Here is a 20,120-nt window from a genome sequence, read left to right as displayed (position 1 = left end):
AAATACTGGTGTAATAGCCTAGTTTTCTTGAAATATTGTTTTAATTATTGTGATAGGTTCATGTTTTACCGGTACAGCGTAAGTTACCCCCAACTATTTATTTTGCCTACCCGCCTTACTTTCACCCCTGATTTTGATAATGAGTTTTGTTTCCACATAGCTACATATGAAATTACATCATGCATGACACAGCCTATGTATGACACACTGTACAAAACAATTATTCATGTTGAATAGGCGTAATCATTTTTCAATGCTTAGGCATTCGCATTCACAAGTTATAACTAACATGGCTGATTGTGCTATCTTTATGCAATAGCAACCAGAGCTCTATGAACCCGAATAAATGTTCATAATTAATCAAAATATATTAGCTAGCGTTAGCTAGTTGACGTTTGCTAATTGTCATGATCCTGTTTGTGTCAGATAGAATGCCCAGTTGGTGGAATACTAAATTAGTGCCATGATGAAGTAGTTAGCAGTTTCTGGGGCAAGAGAAGGCTAGTAGCTAAGTGTCATATCTGAGTCTGGCACGTGTCAATCATTAACGTCAGCTAGCTAGCTAACGTTAGCTACAGTTCACAGGAGCCAACATTTATCACATAAATGTAGACTATAAATGAAGTTGGGTCATAAAATGCAGGTGCAAGCGGAGTTGATATTAGCTAGCTAACAGACCTCTGTGACAAACCTGTATTCATGACTCATGAACACACTTGCTACTAGCAAACATACTGTAAGCTCCTTTGCAGGTCGCTCACTATTGAACATAAAATTGGAACATTCATGCTAAGCTAGCATTGGAATTGACTATAATCGAAGGGTCTTGTTTTCTGGAATCAATTACCTGCAGTACCGGGGTCGGCCTTGAACTTCAAATTCTCAATGCGAGGGGGGCACTCGTTCTCCCCAGCTTCTTAGACTTGCTGTCAATTGGAATTAGAGATATATAACTCAGATTTCAATGTGCATTTGGTTGGGTCACCCAATAAGTTAGATATTGCAGCTTTAAGACTATAATGATAAATATGACTTTCACTTAATGCATAATGCTTAATCTCTGAAACTGGAAACACTTATCTCCCTCACTAGCTTTAAGCACCAACTGTCAGAGCAGCTCACAGATTACTGCACCTGTACATAGCCCACCTATAATTTAGCCCAAACAACTACCTCTTTCCCAACTGTATTTAATTTTTATTTATTTATTTATTTTGCTCCTTTGCACCCCATTATTATTATTTTTTTTATTTCTACTTTGCACATTCTTCCATTGCAAAACTACCATTCCAGTATTTTACTTGCTATATTGTATTTACTTTGCCATCATGGCCTTTTTTTGCCTTTACCTCCCTTCTCACCTCATTTGCTCACATTGTATATAGACTTGTTTATACTGCATTATTGACTGTATGTTTGTTTTTACTCCATGTGTAACTCTGTGTCGTTTTATCTGTCGAACTGCTTTGCTTTATCTTGGCCAGGTCGCAATTGTAAATGAGAACTTGTTCTCAACTTGCCTACCTGGTTAAATAAAGGTAAAATAAAATAAAATAAATAAAAAATTTTAATGTTAATATTAAAATAAATATTGACTTGTTAGTTCTGTTTTTCATAATTTCTCTCTCCTCATTTACGCGCGCACACACTCTCTATTTTGAATAAACCTAATATAAATAACAATGTACAGGTCTGGCTGTCCATTTGCCCCGCCAAACATGTCCTTCTATTATCTTGAGGGAGGAGCCTCTCACACCATAACTATTACCGGCTTCCGTAAACACTAAACAATAAGGCATGAAACAAGAACTAGAGACGGGTTTGTCACCTAAAATATAATACATTGCTGAAGCAAGGACAGCTGTTAAGTAGTCGAATACCAGAGAGAAGACAAGCAACGGTAGGGAAATGTGATAAAGTAACGCAAGCCCTTGAAACCTGATGTCACGGGCGCATTAGTGATCACGGTCGGCATACAATTTGAGTTGAATTCAAAACTAGTCTGAAAAAACCCTTTATAATTGTAATACCCTATTCATCTCTTCTAATACCAGCTCTATTAAAACAAATATAAAAAGCTGTAGTTTGAGTTTCACTGAAACTTATTTCTCCCAAAACTTTATGACATTACACCACTGACAGACTGAAACAGAATGGGGGTCATGGTAGTGGTGAGCTGTATCTTGGTATTCATCCTGATGGATGTTATTGTCACCACTGTCATCTACTTACACGGATCCCAGACTGCAATATTCACAGAGGATGGGCAGAACTTTGACATTCTCCACTCTGTCCTGGACCTCTGGGGTACTTTGCTGGTCAGAGTCTGCCTTCTGCTGGGGGCCTCCATAGGCGTGTTATGGAACAGAGTGGACGGTCCACACAGGGTCTCTGCCCTGGGGACCCTGACTCTCCTCATCTGCCTGACCATCAGTACCTATGCCTTAGCCAAGCTGCTGATCCTGTCGGAGCAGGGCGATTTGGCTCACCAACCCTGGTTTCTTAGCCTGTTCTCCTGGACCTGTGTGTCAGCGCTGGGGACCGTGCTCCTCTGGAGGCTCCTGGGAAGGACTCCCAACACTGTTACTGAAGGAGAGGGAGGTGGTGGTGGAGGAGGACATGGGGGCTCTGAGGAGACTGAGAGGCTGAATGGCACTGAAGAGGTGGAGGAGCAAGGACAGGAGCATGGGGGGAAGAAGAGGAGGAGGGCTAGCAGGAAAGGGACACAGGACCAGATGGACTCAGGGGCCACAATGGGACGTCTGCTGTCCTACTGCAGTAAAGACGCTGGGCTGCTCTCGGTTGCCGTCCTCTTCCTCCTCATCTCTGCTGTGTGTGAGTAACTCTAACCCCTTATTTATGGTCATGGCTAGAAGGGATGCAGCTAATGTCGAGGTGATGTCAAAAGCAGTGGTCGTGTATTCATGGATGCCAAGGGAAGCCAGGCTTCCCCCCCAAAATGACAAAGAAAATAACAAAAAAACATACAAAAAGAATTTATCTTATTTGTATAATTGACAGAAAAAAACTTGAATTGTTGCATCTCCATTGTGTCGTTTTCCTCCGGTGACTAACTAGCTAGCTAAAATGGTCCCTTTCCTAAATTAGCCGTGGATGGAGATAGGGATTTGGACTTGGTTATAACAGCCATCGATTACAAACCCAATTCTGATCCAACCATAAATTCATACATTGATGTGCCCCTGATCTGAGAGGATAGGAGTTAGATGTATTATGCTAATGTTAACAAGCTGGCCTGGCATATCGTTGCCCATGAAAGGAAGTAAGGGTAGGAAGCATGTACAGTGCCTTCGGAAAGTATTCACACCCCTTGACTTTTTCCACATTTTGTTACATTACAGCCTTATTCTAAAATGTTTTTTTTTTTTTTAATCCTCAGCAATCTACACACAATACCCCGTAATGACAAAGCAAAGTTTTTTGGGGGCAAATTTAGCAAATGTATTAAAAATAAAAAACAGAAATACCATATTAACATAAGTATTCAGACCCTTAGCTATGAGACTAGAAATTGAGCTCAGGTGCATCCTGTTTCCATTGATCATCCTTGAGATGTTTCTACAACTTGATTGGAGTTCACCTGTGGTAAATTAAATTGATTGGACATGATTTGGAAAGGCACACACCTGTCTATTTATGGTCCCACAGTTGACAGTGCATGTCAGAGCAAAAATCCACGCCATGAGGTTGAAGGAATTGTCCATAGAGCTCTGAGACAGAATTGTGTTGAGGAATAGATCTGGGGAAGGGTATGAAAAAAGGTCCCCAAGAACAACACAGTGGCTTCCATCATTCTTAAATGGAAGAAGTTTGGAACCACCAACACTCTTCCTAAAGCTGACCGGCCAAACTGAGCAATCGGGGGAGAACGGCCTTGGTCAGGGAGGTGACCAAGAACCCAATGGTCACTCTGACACAGCTCTAGAGTTCCTCTGTGGAGATGGGAGAAACTTCCAGAAGAACACCCATCTCTGCAGCACTCCACCAATCAGGCCTTTATGGTAGATTGGCCAGACGGAAGCCCCTCCTCAGTAAAAGGCACATAACAGCCCACTTGGAGTTTGCCAAAAGGCACCTTGAGACTCTGACCATGAGAAACAAGATTATCTTTGACCTGAATACCAAGTGTCACGTCTGGAGGAAACCTGGCACCATCCCTACGATGAGGCATGGTGGTGGCAGCATCAAGCTGTGGGGATGTTTTTCAGTGGCAGGGGCTGGGAGACTAGTGAGGATCGAGGCAAAGATGAATGGGCAAATATAGAGAGATCCTTGATGAAAACCTGCTCCAGAGCGCTCAGGACCTCAGACTGATCGAAGGTTCACCTTCCAACAACGACCTTAAGCACACAGCCAAGACAACGCAGGAGAAGCTTCGCGACAAGTCTCTGAATTAGAGGTCGACCGATTAATCAGGGCCGACTTCAAGTTTTCATAACAATCGGAAATCGTTATTTTTGAACACCGATTTTAATTTAATTTTAATTATAATTTTATTTTTTACACCTTTATTTAACTAGGTGCGTCAGTTAAGAACACATTCTTATTCTCAATGACGGCCTAGGAATGGTGGGTTAACTGCCTTGTTCAGGGGCAGAACGACAGATTTTTACCTTGTCAGCTCAGGGATTCAATCTTGCAACCTTATGGTTAACTAGTCCAACGCTCTAACCACCTGCCTCACGAGGAGCCTGCCTGTTACGTGAATGCAGTAAGAAGCCAAGGTAAGTTGCTAGCTAGCATTAAACTTATCTTATAAAAAACAATCAATCAATCAATCAATCATAATCACTAGTTATAACTACATATGGTTGATGATATTACTAGTTTATGTAGCGTGTCCTGCGTTGCATATAATCGATGCCGTGCGCATTCGCGAAAAAGGACTGTCATTGCTCCAACATGTACCTAACCATAAACATCAATGCCTTTCTTAAAATCGATACACAGAAGTATATATTTTTAAACCTGCATATTTAGCTAAAAGAAATCCAGGTTAGCAGGCAATATTAACCAGGTGAAATTGTGTCACTTCTCTTGCGTTCATTGCACGCAGAGTCAGGGTATATGCAACAGTTTGGGCCGCCTGGCTCATTGCGAACTAATTTGCCAGAATTTTACGTAACTATGACATAACATTGAAGGTTGTGCAATGTAACAGGAATATTTAGACTTATGGATGCCACCCGTTAGATAAAATATGGAACGGTTCCGTATTTCACTGAAAGAATAAACGTTTTGTTTTCGAGATGATAGTTTCCGGATTCGACCATATTAATGACCTAAGGCTCGTATTTCTGTGTGTTACTATGTTATAATTACGTCTATGATTTGATAGAGCAGTCTGACTGAGCGATGGTAGGCACCAGCAGGCTCGTAAGCATTCATTCAAACAGCACTTTTGTGCGTTTTGCCAGCAGCTCTTCGCAATGCTTCAATCATTGTGCTGTTTATGACTTCAAGCCTATCAACTCCCGAGATTAGGCAGGTGTAACCGATGTGAAATCGCTAGCTAGTTAGCGGGGTGCGCGCTAATAGCGCTTTCAAACGTCACTCGCTCTGGGACTTGGAGTAGTTGTTCCCCTTGCTCTGCATGGGTAACGCCTGCTTCGAGGGTGGCTGTTGTCGATGTGTTCCTGGTTCGAGCCCAGGTAAGAGCGAGGAGAGGGATGGAAGCTATACTGTTACACTGGCAATACTAAAGTGCCTATAAGAACATCCAATAGTCAAAGGTATATGAAATACAAATCGTATAGAGAGAAATAGTCCTATAATTCCTATAATAACTACAACCTAAAACATCTTGCCTGGGAATATTGAAGACTCATGTTAAAAGGAACCACCAGCTTTCATATGTTCTCATGTTCTGAGCAAGGAACTTAAACGTTAGCTTTCTTACATGGCACATATTACACTTTTACTTTCTTCTCCAACACTTTGTTTTTGCATTATTTAAACCAAATTGAACATGTTTCATTATTTGAAAATGTCATTACCCATGACACCTCTTGTTGGTCAGTAACATGGTCAGGAAAAACTCTGGGCCCTATAGATGACAAATCAAGTTGCTTAATGATCACCATTGTTAGGCATACACTTTACACAGTAGTGTGTGACATAGTATTCTATCTACAGTAGGTCAAAGGTGAACATGTGTAATAAAGCTGCAATACTATCTTTGAAGTTCTGTTTTGATCCCATGCGTTTGTGTTTTATGACGGTGTTACTCATACCAGCATTGTATTGCATTTACGATTGCAATATGTTTCTCTACTACTTATTAGCCAAACTTACTGTCCAATTACAGTAGATGACTCGTGCAACATGAGTAAATAACCTAAGCATGTTGTATAACTATTGCGCTATTCTTACTAATTTCCCTTCATTAGAGACAACAGTATGTTGCATTACCATATTTCTATTTTCACACCGTTGTGCTTATTTTTAGCATTTCATAACAGTTAATGACACAATGTTATCCCATTCATAGGTGAGGCCTTCATCCCCTACTACATTGGGCAGGCTATAGATGGTGTTGTTATTCACAAAAGTATGGAGTACTTTACCAAGCCCCTGATCACCCTTACGGTGTTGGCCTTAGCCAGGTAAGAGACTATGAATTGTTGAAGTTGTGTGTGTGTTGTGTTAACTTTTTAGACTATGTTGTGTGCTATATCTTCTCTGATGGACTGTATCTGTGCTTGATTCTACATTTGAATAGATTATGACGTACATTCTTGTGTGTTTTTTGCGTATATCCTCAGCAGTGTTTAATTTCTTGCATCTCTTCTCAGCTCTATTGCCGTTGGAGTACGAGGTGGTCTCTTTAGTCTAACATTTGCCAGACTGAATCTTCGCCTGCGGAACCTTCTCTTCAGATCTCTGATGCGTCAGGAGATAGGCTTCTTTGATGCTAACCACACAGGTGACATCTCAGTTGCGTACCGAATTGCATCCTATTCCTTTATAGTGCACTATGGGCCCTGGTCAAAAGACTATATAGGGAATAGGGTATCATTTAGGAGGTATTGTAGACCTCAACACTTATTTCCATTCATTCCCTTTTCCTTTGTTCCTCTGATCAGAAGATACATAAAACACTTGCCTACGCTTTACGTTAAGCCTGCAGGTATAATCTTTTCTTAGATCCCCATCAGCTTACACTATAACAAGAGCTGTTCTACCTGTTATAGCAATTTGTAATGCTTTCTAACTTGTTCATGCTTTCTAACTTGTTGTTCATATTTTCTAACTTGTTGTTCATGCTTTCTAACTTGTTGTTCATGCTTTCTAACTTGTTGTTCATGCTTTATAACTAGTTATTAATGGTTTATAACTAGTTATTAATGCATTATAACTTGTTATAAGGATGTATAATATGTCTAAAGTGATAATTTCTTATAACAATGCTTATATCTCTTTATGCCTACAGGCTTTAAGTAAAGCGTTAAAGTTGTGGAGGAAAAAACCCACCCTGAAGGGAATTGAATCTCAAAATACAGTGAAGCTTTATTTGAGCATGCATAAGAAAACAAATTCAACTCGCTCTTTGTTCTCATAGACATTTTATACAGACCCAGGATGGGTGTGGTGTTTCACATGTCATTCGTATGAGTCTGGTAATTCTGCTTATCATTAGGTAGCAGCCCCACAGGCAGAAGACAAATCATACCAAGGACACTGATTAAGAGCAGTCTTACAGACACTAAGAGGAATCGGATCGGTCCCTTCTTCAGGGCATATAAGATAACAAATAAAATGTTCCTCTTCCACAAAGTGTAAAAGCTTTTCTTTCTCCTGGGCCCAGAGTTTGGTCCTCATGGCGGTGATCCCGGTTCGGTCCATGCATGAGCCCTATACACATGTTTCCCTGCTTCTGTTCCTATCCTGTCATAAAGTAATGAGAATACGAAAGTTTGGAAAGAGTTTAGAAAAAGTACAAGAAAAAAACTGTTTGTCCTCCAGGTGACATCACCTCTCGCCTGTCCTCTGACACTACACAAGTGAGTGACTTGATCTCACTGAACATCAACATGTTCCTAAAGAGTATGGTGAAGGGCATAGGGTTCTTCATCTTCATGTTCGGGATTTCCTGGAAGCTGACTCTCGTCACCATCATGGGATTCCCCTTCATCGCAGTCATCTCCAAAGTCTATGGGGAGTACTACAAGGTACACACACGCACAAGCAAGCACACACTCAAACGGACAAACACATACACACTTCACTTGTCTTTCCGAACAAATGTCCCCAGCCCATTTATTAAGTTGAAATACTTATGTGTATGAACAGATTAATTCACACCGTATTTAGTTTGTACATTTTCTTATGAACCATTCTTAGAGACTGACCAAAGAGGTCCAGACTGCCCTGGCTCAGGCTAACCAGGTGGCCGAGGAGACCATTTCAGCCATGAAGACGGTACGCAGCTTTGCCAATGAGGAACAGGAGGCTGATTCCTACTACGGCAGGCTACAGGTCATGTTTCAGCTGAACAAGAAGCAAGCGTTGGCCTATGCCCTCTACATGTGGTCCAGTTGTGTAGGTATTACCCAGATGTGAGACCGTCACTGTAAATAAGAATCAAGAATTTTGTTCTTAACTGACTCGACAGGTTGAATAAAAGTGAAATAAATAAAGATAGACTGGGACTGAATGTTGCTCTGACATACAACAGATGGAGATTTAAGGAGCTGCCTCATGTTTTATATCTGTTTTGTGTGTTTTTTTTATTGTATGCACTGTCGGGGCTATACCCTTGTCGTTGGTTACATTCACAAATTCACAAGAGTTTCAAATGTGTTTGTTATTGCTTCAGATCTCAGAGCTTGTTCTTGAAGTGGCTATCCTCTTCTATGGCGGTCACCTGGTCATTACTGAGCAGATGAGTGGAGGGGGCCTGATATCATTCATCTTATATGAGCTGGAGCTAGGAGAGTGCCTGGAGGCAAGTCTGACTCATTCAAATCAAATCAAAGTTTAATTGTCACATGACAGAATACAACGGGTGTAAACCATACAGTGAAATGCTTACTTACAAGCTCCTTCTCAACCATGCAGAGCTCAAAATCAGAGGTCCGAAATAGAAAGTAGGATCTTTAAAAAAGCAAGGAAACAACACTAGGTCTGATAAAAATAAAAGCACATATACTGTACATCTGTAACTGTACACATGACAATCACAACCTATCCCTTTAGAAAGCTTACATTACCATAGGCAAGATGAAGAAGACTTTCACTATGAAAATCCAGAGTAACTGAAAAAGACCATGATAATTGTATTATCATTATCTCCTGTCTTGATTGAATTGTGTTACAGAGCATAGCATCGGTCTACACGGGGCTCATGCAGGGAGTGGGAGCAGCTGAGAAGGTATTTGAGTACATGGACAGGGAGTCCAAACACCCACATGATGGGAAAGAGGTCCCTGATACCTGCAAAGGACTGGTCGAGTTTAAAGATGTCACGTTTTCCTACCCAACACGGCCCGAAACAGAAATTCTAAAGGTATGTGTCAGCTGACCATTAAAATTGAGCTCAAAGCTAAACTGCTGAGTGGAGCTATAGACAGAAAAACTTGTCAGGCAATTCTGTATCATTTCATGCCAGTAGAAAGTTTATACACCATTACCATAGAGTAAAGTTAACCGCTACACGTCTCTTGTCTATCGTTACAAAATAAAGCTATTAATCAATGTCAGTACATTTCGTCATGTCTAAACGTATATTTGTGATATACTGTATGTATGCCTATGCCATGATGGCTGGGAGTGAATGAAGGGATGGTTTGTGTCAGAGCCATCTATTTAGAGCACAGGTGTCAAACTCATTCCAGGGAGGGCCGAGTGTCTGCGGGTTTTCGCTCCTCCCTTGTACTTGATTGATGAATTAAGGTCACTAATTAGTAAGGAACTTCCCTCACTTGGTTGTCTAGGTCTTAATTGAAAGGAAAAAACAAAAACCAGCAGACACTGGGCACTCCATGGAATGAGTTTGATACCCCTGATTTAGTCATTTGGCAGTATGACTGTAATGAATACTGTAATGAATATAAACTATGTAGAACTGATAGCTCTGTCCAGTATCACAGGCTTCCATCGAAATATAAATCAAATCCAAATGTATTGGTCACGTACACAGTTTTGTAGATGTTATCACAGGTGCAGCAATATCTAGCAGTACAATAACAATATACAGACCATCTAAAAGTAAAAAGAAAAATGAAGACATGTCAGAACGAGCAATGTCACAGTCCGGAATATAAATAAATATATATGTGAATGGTGTGCATAGAGAGCACATACAGTGCCTTCAGAAAGTATTCATACCCCTTGACTTATTCCACTTTTTGTTGCGTTACAGCCTGAATTCAAAAGTGATTAAATCATTGTTTTCTCATCCATCTACACACAAATACCCCATAATGACAGAGTGAAAACATGTTTTAAGAAATGTTTGCAAATGTATTAAATTAAATACAGAAATATATCATTTTCACAAGTATTCACTCGTCTGAGTCTATACATCTTAGAGTTGCCTTTGGAAACTCATGGGAAAGTCTCTAAGAGCTTTGCACCACTTTTTATTTTCAAAATTCTTCAAGCTCTAATAAATTGGTTGTTGATCATTGCTACACAACCATTTTCAAGTCTTGCCATAGATTTTCTAGCAGATCCAGGTGTGCAAAGCTCTTAGAGACTTACTCAGAAAGACTCACAGCTGTAATTGCTGCTAAAGGTGGTTATTAACTCAGGGGTGTGAATACTTATGTAAATTAGATATTTCTTTATTTAATTTTCAATAACTTTGCACACATACAATGCCTATAGAAAGTCCCCCCCCCCCCCCCCTTGAACTTTATTCACATTTTGTTGTGTTAAAGTGTGATTTAAATAGATTGAATTAAAACATTTTGTCATAGATCCACACAAAATTAACCATAATGTCAAAGTGAAAAATAAATCCTACACATTTTTACAAATGATAACAATAACAATTAAATAAGACAAAAATTGTTGCTGAGTAATTATTCACCCCTTTAGTATTTATTAGGATCCCCAATTAGCTGCTGCCGAGGCAGCGGTTACTCTTCCTGGGGTCTAAACAGGAAACAACACAAATCAAATCCAAATCAAATGTTATTTGTCACATACACATGTTTAGCAGATGTTATTGTGGGTGTAGCAAAATGCTTGTTTCTAGCTCCAACAGTGCAGTAATATCTAACAAGTAATATCTAACAATACACAGTCTAAAGTAAAATAATGGAATTAAGAATATATAAATGTTTGGACGAGCAATGTCAGAGCGGCATAGACTAATATACAGTAAAATAGGGCAGAATACAGTATATACATATGAGATGAGTAATGCAAAATATGTAAACATTATTAAAGTGACTAGTGTTCTAATTATTAAAGTGGCCAGTGATTTCAAGTCTATGTATAGGGCAGCAGCCTCTAATATGGCAACATCACAACCAATTTAAAATATAATATACATACATCGACATACATAGCACTGCATTTACATTACAATTTAGCCATTCAGCAGACGCTGGCATCCACAGCGACCCACAGCTAGTGCATTCATCTTAAGATAGCCAGGCGAGCATAGGCGAGACAACCATATTGTAGTCGTATCCCAACCACACATACAGTACATAATACAAAACAAAATGCATGAAAATGTCTGTTGCTTCACAGTCCCGGTCGTGCTGTAAGGTGTTGTTCTTTTATCAGTTTTTGGGGGGATTTGGTGTTATTGCTAGCTTGAGTTCCCTGGGGTTCAGTGGTGTAGTGCTCTTTTTTTTAGGCGAGGGAGGCAAAAAAAATGTAAATTACATAATCGTTTCCTCTATCAACGTTTGTACGGGCAGATGTAGCCTGTCATTATACAATATGCATAACATGCATCCTCCAGTTGCAACTTCTGTCTATGCCCACATATATTGTCCCAAGAACATGTTCTATTTTTAAAACCCTCAAACACCAAGTTAGGCATATGTGGCCGATGTGAAATGGCTAGCTCGTGAGCGGTGGTGCGCGCTAATAGTGTTTCAGTCGGTGACTTCACTCACTCGATGGGTAACGATGCTTCGTGAGTGACTGTGGTTGATGTGTGCAGAGGGTCCCTGGTTCGAGCCCAGGTTGGGGCGAGGAGAGGGACGGAAGCACATGTTACACATACATAATTTCAATATAGACCGTTATCACTGTCATGTTGAAACTGCATCTGCATGCCATCCATTTCAATGATCTCAATAAGTTTCATGGTAATAGCCAATGCATTTAGATCTTCTTGAGTTAGTTTCGTGAGCGAATTTGAGCAGAGGGTGTTAACAAACTATTAAACGTTCTTATATTTTGTTTAAATCAAAGCATGTATAATGCATAGTGGCGCGCTCTGTTGAGTTTTTGCGCATGACTCTTCATCTTCAGCTAACCATTGTAAAATCTCATTAGAAAGGTGTTGTTTGTGTAACAGTAACATTTTAGGTCTACTATGCTTTTCTATTACAGTATATTCGGTTCTGTTATGTAAAATACTAATGATCTTGCAAGACATTGATTCAGCTTTAATCTAACTTTCCTAAACAAGCACCATTGTTGGAAGTGATAATCTTCTATTTATAATAATAATCATAATAATAAGTGATGAGTATAAGACTATTAGATATTGAAAGCACAGCGCCAGGATCGCGCAATGATATTAAAGAACTTGAACCAATTTGTGGTGCCGAACGATAACTCTGCCATTCGGCCAGTTCAGGAAAAAACTATAATTTCAGTTTAACCTCATAGTCTTACGGTTACGTGGTATAGTTATGTGTAGGTTATAGCCTAATAAATACATATATCGTAATGTCATTGCACTGTTTGCAGGAGAGTTTAAGTTGCGCGTAGGCATTTCTTTGTATTGTGTAGTTTACACTACGCTGTATTGATTGATTGATTTGTTATTTTTATTTAACCTTTATTTAACTAGGCAAATCAGTTAAGAACGCATTCTTATTTACAATGACAGCCTATCCCGGCCAAACCTGGACAACGCAGGGCCAATTGTGATTGTAATACACCCTGGATGTATTTAATTTATTAGACAATTGTTAAAATACATAGTTAAGGGCCAGCCGGTGACTCCTCCATATACAATTTTCAAAAATCATCAAGGATAACACAATAAAGCTTAAAAGCTTATTTCAATTGTGGTCCCTTTGGAAGGGGGATGCAGCAAGGTTAGGCGGCAATAGCAGGGGCAACAGACAATGACAGACAAAATTGTTGTTTATTTCATCAAATGAGCTAATTACTAGTTTCATTTCCTAATAAACAAATATTGACAGGTACTTGTCTCACATACCCTTAATATATAAAACAATCAATCCCTAATATGTACAAGACAATCACAATATGATACACAACAGACACCAAAAGACAAGATCGGGCGTTTCCTTCTCAGCCACGTACTATAATTGTACGACTCACTTTTGGAACATGCTACTATTTAGCTATTTTTTCAGTGAGAACTTCAAACTACCCATTGAAGGTATACGTTTCAAATTCAATGGAAGACAATTTCAAAGAATGGCAACTGAGTACAAAAAAGTGTATTTCCCCATACCACTATTACATCTAAAGGGAATAATGATGGTTATCCCGGACCAAGTTAATGTTGTTACATAGGTGCCTGGGGATCATACGGTAGACAATCATGTGTACAAGACACAATTTAATCTGAGAGACTCTTCTCCACTTTGAGCCATTTAAGGCTTTCAAAGCGGGAATGATTAAGATGAGTACGTGCTGGAAGTTTAAGAATAATCCTGACTAATTTGTTCTGTGATATCTGCTATTTATTTTTAATTATCATGGGGGCACTATTGCACCAGGAAGAGCAAGCATAGTCGAAGTGGCACAGAACAAGAGCCCCTGATTTCATTAGCTTGAACACGTGGTTACAATATATCCTATTACAGAATAAAATAAAACATAGAGTTGAACTACAGATTCATTTAATGTATTTGTCTAGATGTAAACATGATATCAAATCAATTGACCAAGTAGTGAACGTTAATAAATATAATTTCAGGAAAAAAAAATTTAAACTGCGAAAAAAATAAAGCTTTTGGTGTGGTGTATTCATGCATTTCAATAAATTATAACCTAAATAAATGCATTATTACCTCCAATTTGGCCCAATTCACATTTCAAAATTTCCCACACTGACATACCAAGCTAGATTGGGCCACGAGTCTCAGTCAATAGCCAATCAGCTACATATCCCAAGCACGGCTACAGCAACTTCTAGAGAAATTCAGGCTCCTTCGGCATTGCGGTGACTACTTTGGTTTGGGTGTGCTCGGCAGAACGGTGTTGCGGTAACCTAGTGGTCACACATCGTTCTGGGTTCCACTGCGCAAGAGAGGGTCCGTATTTATGGACTTCAAGGGAAACACGTGGTGATTTTGATTGTTTTTTTTCAACGTTCTGATTGGCCACAGTGGTCAAGCCTCCATCTGACCTTCACAGTGCGCATACACAGCATACAGTTCTTCATTATTCTCGCCATCGCCAGAGAGAAGACAGGGAAGAAACCACCATTTACTTACCTCTAGGCTGCTATACATATTTATTTGGTTTGCCATTCTATCGTTTTTCATGGAATTTATGGTAAATAAATATAACATATTTCGAATTTAGGAGAATACATTTTCCAGAAATAGTGTTCCCAACTCTTGTACCAATTCTCAAATTGAAAAAGGTTAGGGAGCACCGCAGCGGTCCCTAACAGCAGCGGAGATCCATGTAGCCATGGCTGTATTTAATACTGTGTGTTTCCCAGGCTCTTTTCTGGACCTGGGAACTGTCAAGAGACCTCTGGTTGTTTAGGCAAGGCTAAATAAGTTCAGAAGGAAAATGTGGCTTAACAAATCACATCATAATTTATATGGACTCACACTGTGTGAAATAATAGGGGTTGGCAGGATTTTTGAATGACAACCCTTTCCTCTGTCACCCATATTTACAACATGAATTTCAAGCACAGATTTAATTACAAAGAAGGCGGGCAATGATTGGTAGATGTGTAACAATAACAAATCAGACATTGAATACACACTACACTGCCAAAAATATGTGGACACCCCTTCAAATTAGTGGATTATGCTATTTCAGCCACACTTGTTGCTGACAGTATATAAAATCAAGCACACCACCAGGCAATCTCCATAGACAAACATTAACAGTAGAATGGCTCAGTGTCTTTCAACTTGGCACCGTGATAGAATCAAATTCAAATTCAAAAGTCAAATTTCTGCCCAGTTAGAGCTACCCTGGTCAACTGTAAGTGCTGTTATTGTGAAGTGGAAACATATAGGAGCAACAACGGCTCAGCCGCAATGTTGTAGGCCTCACAAGCTCACAGAACGGGACCATTGAGGGCTGATGCCTGTAGTGCGTAAGAATTGTCTGTCTTCGGTTGCAACGCTCTCTATTAAGTTTCAAACTGCCTCTGGAAGCAACGTCAGCACAAGAACTGTTCGTCAGGAACTTCATGAAATGGGTTTCCATTGCCGAGCAGCCGCACACAAGCTTAAGATCACCATGCGCAATGCCAAACGTCGGCTGGAGGGGTATAAAGCTCGCCGCCATTGGACTCTGGAGCATTGGAAACACGTTCTCTGGAGTGATGAATCACGCTTCACCATCTGGCAGTCTGAAGGGTGAATCTGGGTTTGGCGGATAGTAGGACAACGCTACCTGCCCCAATGCATAGTGGTTTGGTAGAGGAGGAATAATGGTCTGGGGCTGTTTCCTCTCATTAGCCCCTTAGTTCCAGTGAAGGGAAATCTTAACGCTGCAGCATACAATGACATTGTAGACGATTCAGTGTTTCCAACTTTGTGGCAACAGTTTGGGGAAGGCCCTAACCTGTTTCACCATGACAATGCCCCAGTGCACAAAGCGAGGTCGATACAGAAATGGTTTGTTGAGATCAGTGTGAAAGATCTTGACTGGCCTACCCCAAACCCTGACTTCAACCCCATCGAACACCTTTGGGATGAATTAGAATGCCGACTGCGAGCCAGGCCTAATCACCCAACATCAGTGCCCGACCTCACTAATGCTTTTGTGGCTGAATGGAAGCAAGTCCCTGGAGCGATGTTCCAACATCTAGTGGAAAGCCTTCCCAGAAGAGTGGCGGCTGCTATAGCCGCAAAGGGGAACCATGATTTTGTAATGAGATGTTTGACGAGCTGGTGTCCACATACCTTTGGCCAAGTAGTGTATCTTTAAGCATGTCAAGTTAATAATTATGCGGTGGATGATATGTTTTACCACCCACACATCAAAGAGGCAGTTTTCCTTCTGAACTGAGCTGCAGGACAGGAAGGAAACTGCTTAGGGATGGCACCATGAGGCCATTTGGTAATTTAAAACAGCTACAGAGTTCAATGGCTGTGATGGGAGAAAACTGAGGATGGATCAACAACATTGTAGTGACTCCACAATAATGACCTAAATGACAGAGTGAAAAGAAGAATACAAATATTCCAAAACATGCAACAAGGCACTAAAGTAATACTGCAAAAAACAAGGCAAAGGAATATACTTTTTGACCTAAAAGCAAAGCCTTATGTTTGGGGCAAACACAATACATCATTGTGTAGCTGCCTCTTTATTTTCAATCATGGTGGTGGCTGCATCATGGTATGGGTATGCTTGACATCAGCAAAGACTGGGAGTTTTTAAGGATGAAAAGAAACTGGTTGGAGCTAAGCACATGCAAAATCCTAGAGGAAAACCTGCTTCAGTCTGCTTTACACCAGACACTGGAATTCACAATCTGCTTGATAATCTATGGCAAGACTTGAAAATTGCTGTCTAGCCATGATACCCAACACCTTGAAGAATTTTGAAAAGAATAATGGGCAAATATTGCGCAATTCAGGTCTGCAAAGCTCTTAAGAGACTGCCAAAGGGGTTTTAAACATGTATTGACTCTGAAATTTCTTCCACTTTTACATTACAGTGTTCTGTGTAAATCGTTGACAAAAGAAATACAATTAAATCTATTTTAATCCCACTTTGTAACGCAACAAAATGTGAAAAACGTTCAAGGGGTTGTAGTTCTAAACTGTATATGACTCTGGTTTGTGTCTCCAGAGTGTGTCCTTCACTTTGCGGCCTGGCGAGGTGACAGCCTTGGTGGGACCATCAGGCAGTGGGAAGAGCTCCTGTGTGGGGCTCCTAGAGAACTTCTACCCCCCACAACAAGGCCAGGTGCTGCTGGACGGCCGGCAGGTGCACACCTACCAGCATGACCTCCTCCACTCACAGGTCAGCACTCCACACTTGCTAGATATAGATTATACTTTTTAAACACCAGAGGGAAGCAGTGTTCCTTTTTAGTTGAAGACTGGTAAAGAACCCTATGCAGGATCCCTATCCCTATGCCTCTGTATCTGTGTTGTTTTTGCAGGTAGCACTTGTGGGCCAGGAGCCTGTCCTGTTTGCCCGTTCTGTAGAGCAGAACATAACCTATGGCCTGACTGATATCCCTATGGAGGCTGTGGTGCAGGCAGCCACCAAGGCAAATGCACACGACTTCATCACCGGTCTAACCAATGGCTATGATACAGGTGATATTAATGCTATTGCCTAAGCTGTTGGAGTGAAATATAAAAACTAACATCTTAGGAGGTAACTAAAAACTACTGAATCTTACGATGTTTACAGCAACATATGAAAATTGGCCGATCAGTATGTTGAGAAACACAGCATATCCTCACAATGTTCATAGGATTTTGCATTTCTATTTTAAAATCTCTAATGCAGTGGAACTGTTCCTCATTCCTTTCTTAGGAGTGGGTGAGAAGGGGACCCAGTTGTCAGGGGGACAGAAGCAACGGGTGGCCATCGCAAGGGCACTCATCCGCAACCCACATGTTCTGATCCTGGATGAGGCCACCAGTGCACTGGATGCAGAGAGCGAACATGTTGTAGGTTAAAAGGCAGGCCAAATCAGTGTTCTGTGATCGTGTTCTGTAATCTGTGTTTAATTAGATCATGTTGTGAATTATAGATCAAGATAATGTATGTCCTGAAAAATGAAGACCCCTCCCTGCCTTGATGTCTTTAAAGAGGAAGAGTGTATATTGTGTAATATCCATCTCCTCAAGTTTCATGACAATAACCTACTTCTTGTTTTAGTTCAATAACCTAGTTCTTTAAATGCAGTCTAATGTTATTATAAGGACTCTCAGCTGCTGGTGTCCTCTCCCTGCTCTCTGTCTTCAGGCAAATCAAGTATTGAACTATACTAGATACTATTAACCCTGGAGAATCCTCTTTAGTATAAATAAACTGTCTGCAATGTAACTATGCTGCTTTCAAAATGTCAGTATTATTGCAGAAGAATGTTTGCCAGCATTCAAACATATTCTCTTTATCTGTTGTCTTGAATTTGATGCCACTTTATCTAGTTTTCTGAATACTATGTATTGTGTTATTTAGACTTAGTGTAGCTTAGGATTCTCTCCCTGTTCTCTCTCCTCAGGTCCAGCAGGCCCTGAACAACAAAATGCGTCAGCACACAGTGCTGGTGATCGCCCACCGCCTCAGCACAGTGGAAAAGGCAAACAACATCATAGTTATCAACCACGGCTGTGTGGTGGAGCAGGGGCCACACAACCAACTCATGGCCAAGGGGGGCCTGTACTGCAAGCTGGTGCAGAGGCAGGTCCTGGGCATCGAGACGGGGGCAGAGGTCCTCAACACCCCAGAGAAGCACTCATGGAAGTCCGAGGGGGGTAGTCAGCGGAGTGGACCTGATAGCAGCAGTCCCAGTAAGTCTGAATGTGAAGCACCATGCTACTGAGAGAGCTTGGGTTCCATCGGTAGCTAACACTGACTGACTGACAATCATGGACTAAGGAGTACACCATATCCAAGGAATTACATTACAGTACCCTAGATTCATTAAAGGCCAATAATAATAAAACATATATATTGTGTTTTATATATATTCCCACGCTATGCGGTTGGAATAGTACTGTGAAATTGTGAAAATGATGATAATGTCCTTTTAGTGTAAGAGCTGTTTGGAAAGAGCTGTTTTGGTGGGATGGAGTTTTGGCCTGATTGGTGAAATCACCAGGCGGTAAATTAGTTAAAGGTCAAACTCCACCCCTTTCTCAATTTTCTATCAAAACAGCTGCATTGAACTTTTTAAGGGATTTAACGGTGTCCTAAAACCATGAATAATGCATAATTATTGAATAATCAATAAGAGTATTGGGATTTGGTAGCCATTTGACCAGCTTTGATGGACTTGAATGAGCAACACTTTAATTCGTTTTCAATGTTATTTTTCATAGAGTCGATTATACAGTCTATGGTTATCACAGTGGTCTTCGTGTTGAACATACCTGTATTTTGAGGTGGAGACAGCTCAAGCCAAAGTTAACATTGTTGATTGTATGACGTACAAAAGAGTAATAGTATTGTGATACTTTATTTCTTATGGCAATACTAGGTGGAAATGGTAAAGGCATCTCCGCTTACATGTCAACAACTAAGCCTCTCTCTGTTAATGGATACATGTGTACTGTATACAGGACAGAGAGGTGCCTTCGCTGGAGACTTTATTTTTGAATTATTTGCAAGTCAATGAGAAGTGCATTATCTTCAAACTATGACACTATCATTGCTGATTTTGAATAGATTACATTTTATGTTGATGCTGTCTGATTCTTGATTTTGCACAATTAAACATCAATTTACTGATTGAACTAAGATATGACTGTCATTCTGAACTAGGCTACTGAAAACATATTGGTTGTTGTTGCCTATTGCTTTTACTGTAGCAGAGATGGCTCTGACTGTAGTATATTTAGATCATAGCATTTCTAAACCTAACACTAATACTGTACTTTTTATCTTATTATTTTTACAATTTCAAATTACAACACAATAACAAAACAGGATATCACTACACTTATATTTTCTCTGAAGAAACTTAAAATTACTACTTTTTATTTTAATAAAAAACTATACGTTCTGTAATGTACTGTCTTTGGTATGATGTCAAATCC

At 40.2% G+C, this 20,120-nt stretch overlaps 1 protein-coding gene across 1 annotated transcript; it reads left to right on the top strand.

The window, feature by feature from the left end:
* Positions 1-1,753: 1,753 nt before the first annotated feature.
* On the top strand, positions 1,754-19,821 carry LOC109896098 (ATP-binding cassette sub-family B member 9). The gene is made up of 11 exons (XM_020490336.2): positions 1,754-2,835; positions 6,512-6,626; positions 6,816-6,946; positions 7,987-8,192; positions 8,365-8,562; positions 8,840-8,968; positions 9,341-9,529; positions 17,191-17,364; positions 17,507-17,666; positions 17,890-18,026; positions 18,584-19,821. The coding sequence occupies exons 1-11, from the start codon at positions 2,154-2,156 to the stop codon at positions 18,902-18,904; spliced, it is 2,442 nt and encodes an 813-aa protein (XP_020345925.1). The 5' UTR covers positions 1,754-2,153; the 3' UTR covers positions 18,905-19,821.
* Positions 19,822-20,120: the final 299 nt, after the last annotated feature.

Source organism: Oncorhynchus kisutch, linkage group LG8 (assembly GCF_002021735.2).
Source record: "Oncorhynchus kisutch isolate 150728-3 linkage group LG8, Okis_V2, whole genome shotgun sequence".
Classification (NCBI taxonomy): Eukaryota; Metazoa; Chordata; class Actinopteri; order Salmoniformes; family Salmonidae; genus Oncorhynchus; species Oncorhynchus kisutch.
This window is presented reverse-complemented; position numbering and strand designations above follow the sequence as displayed.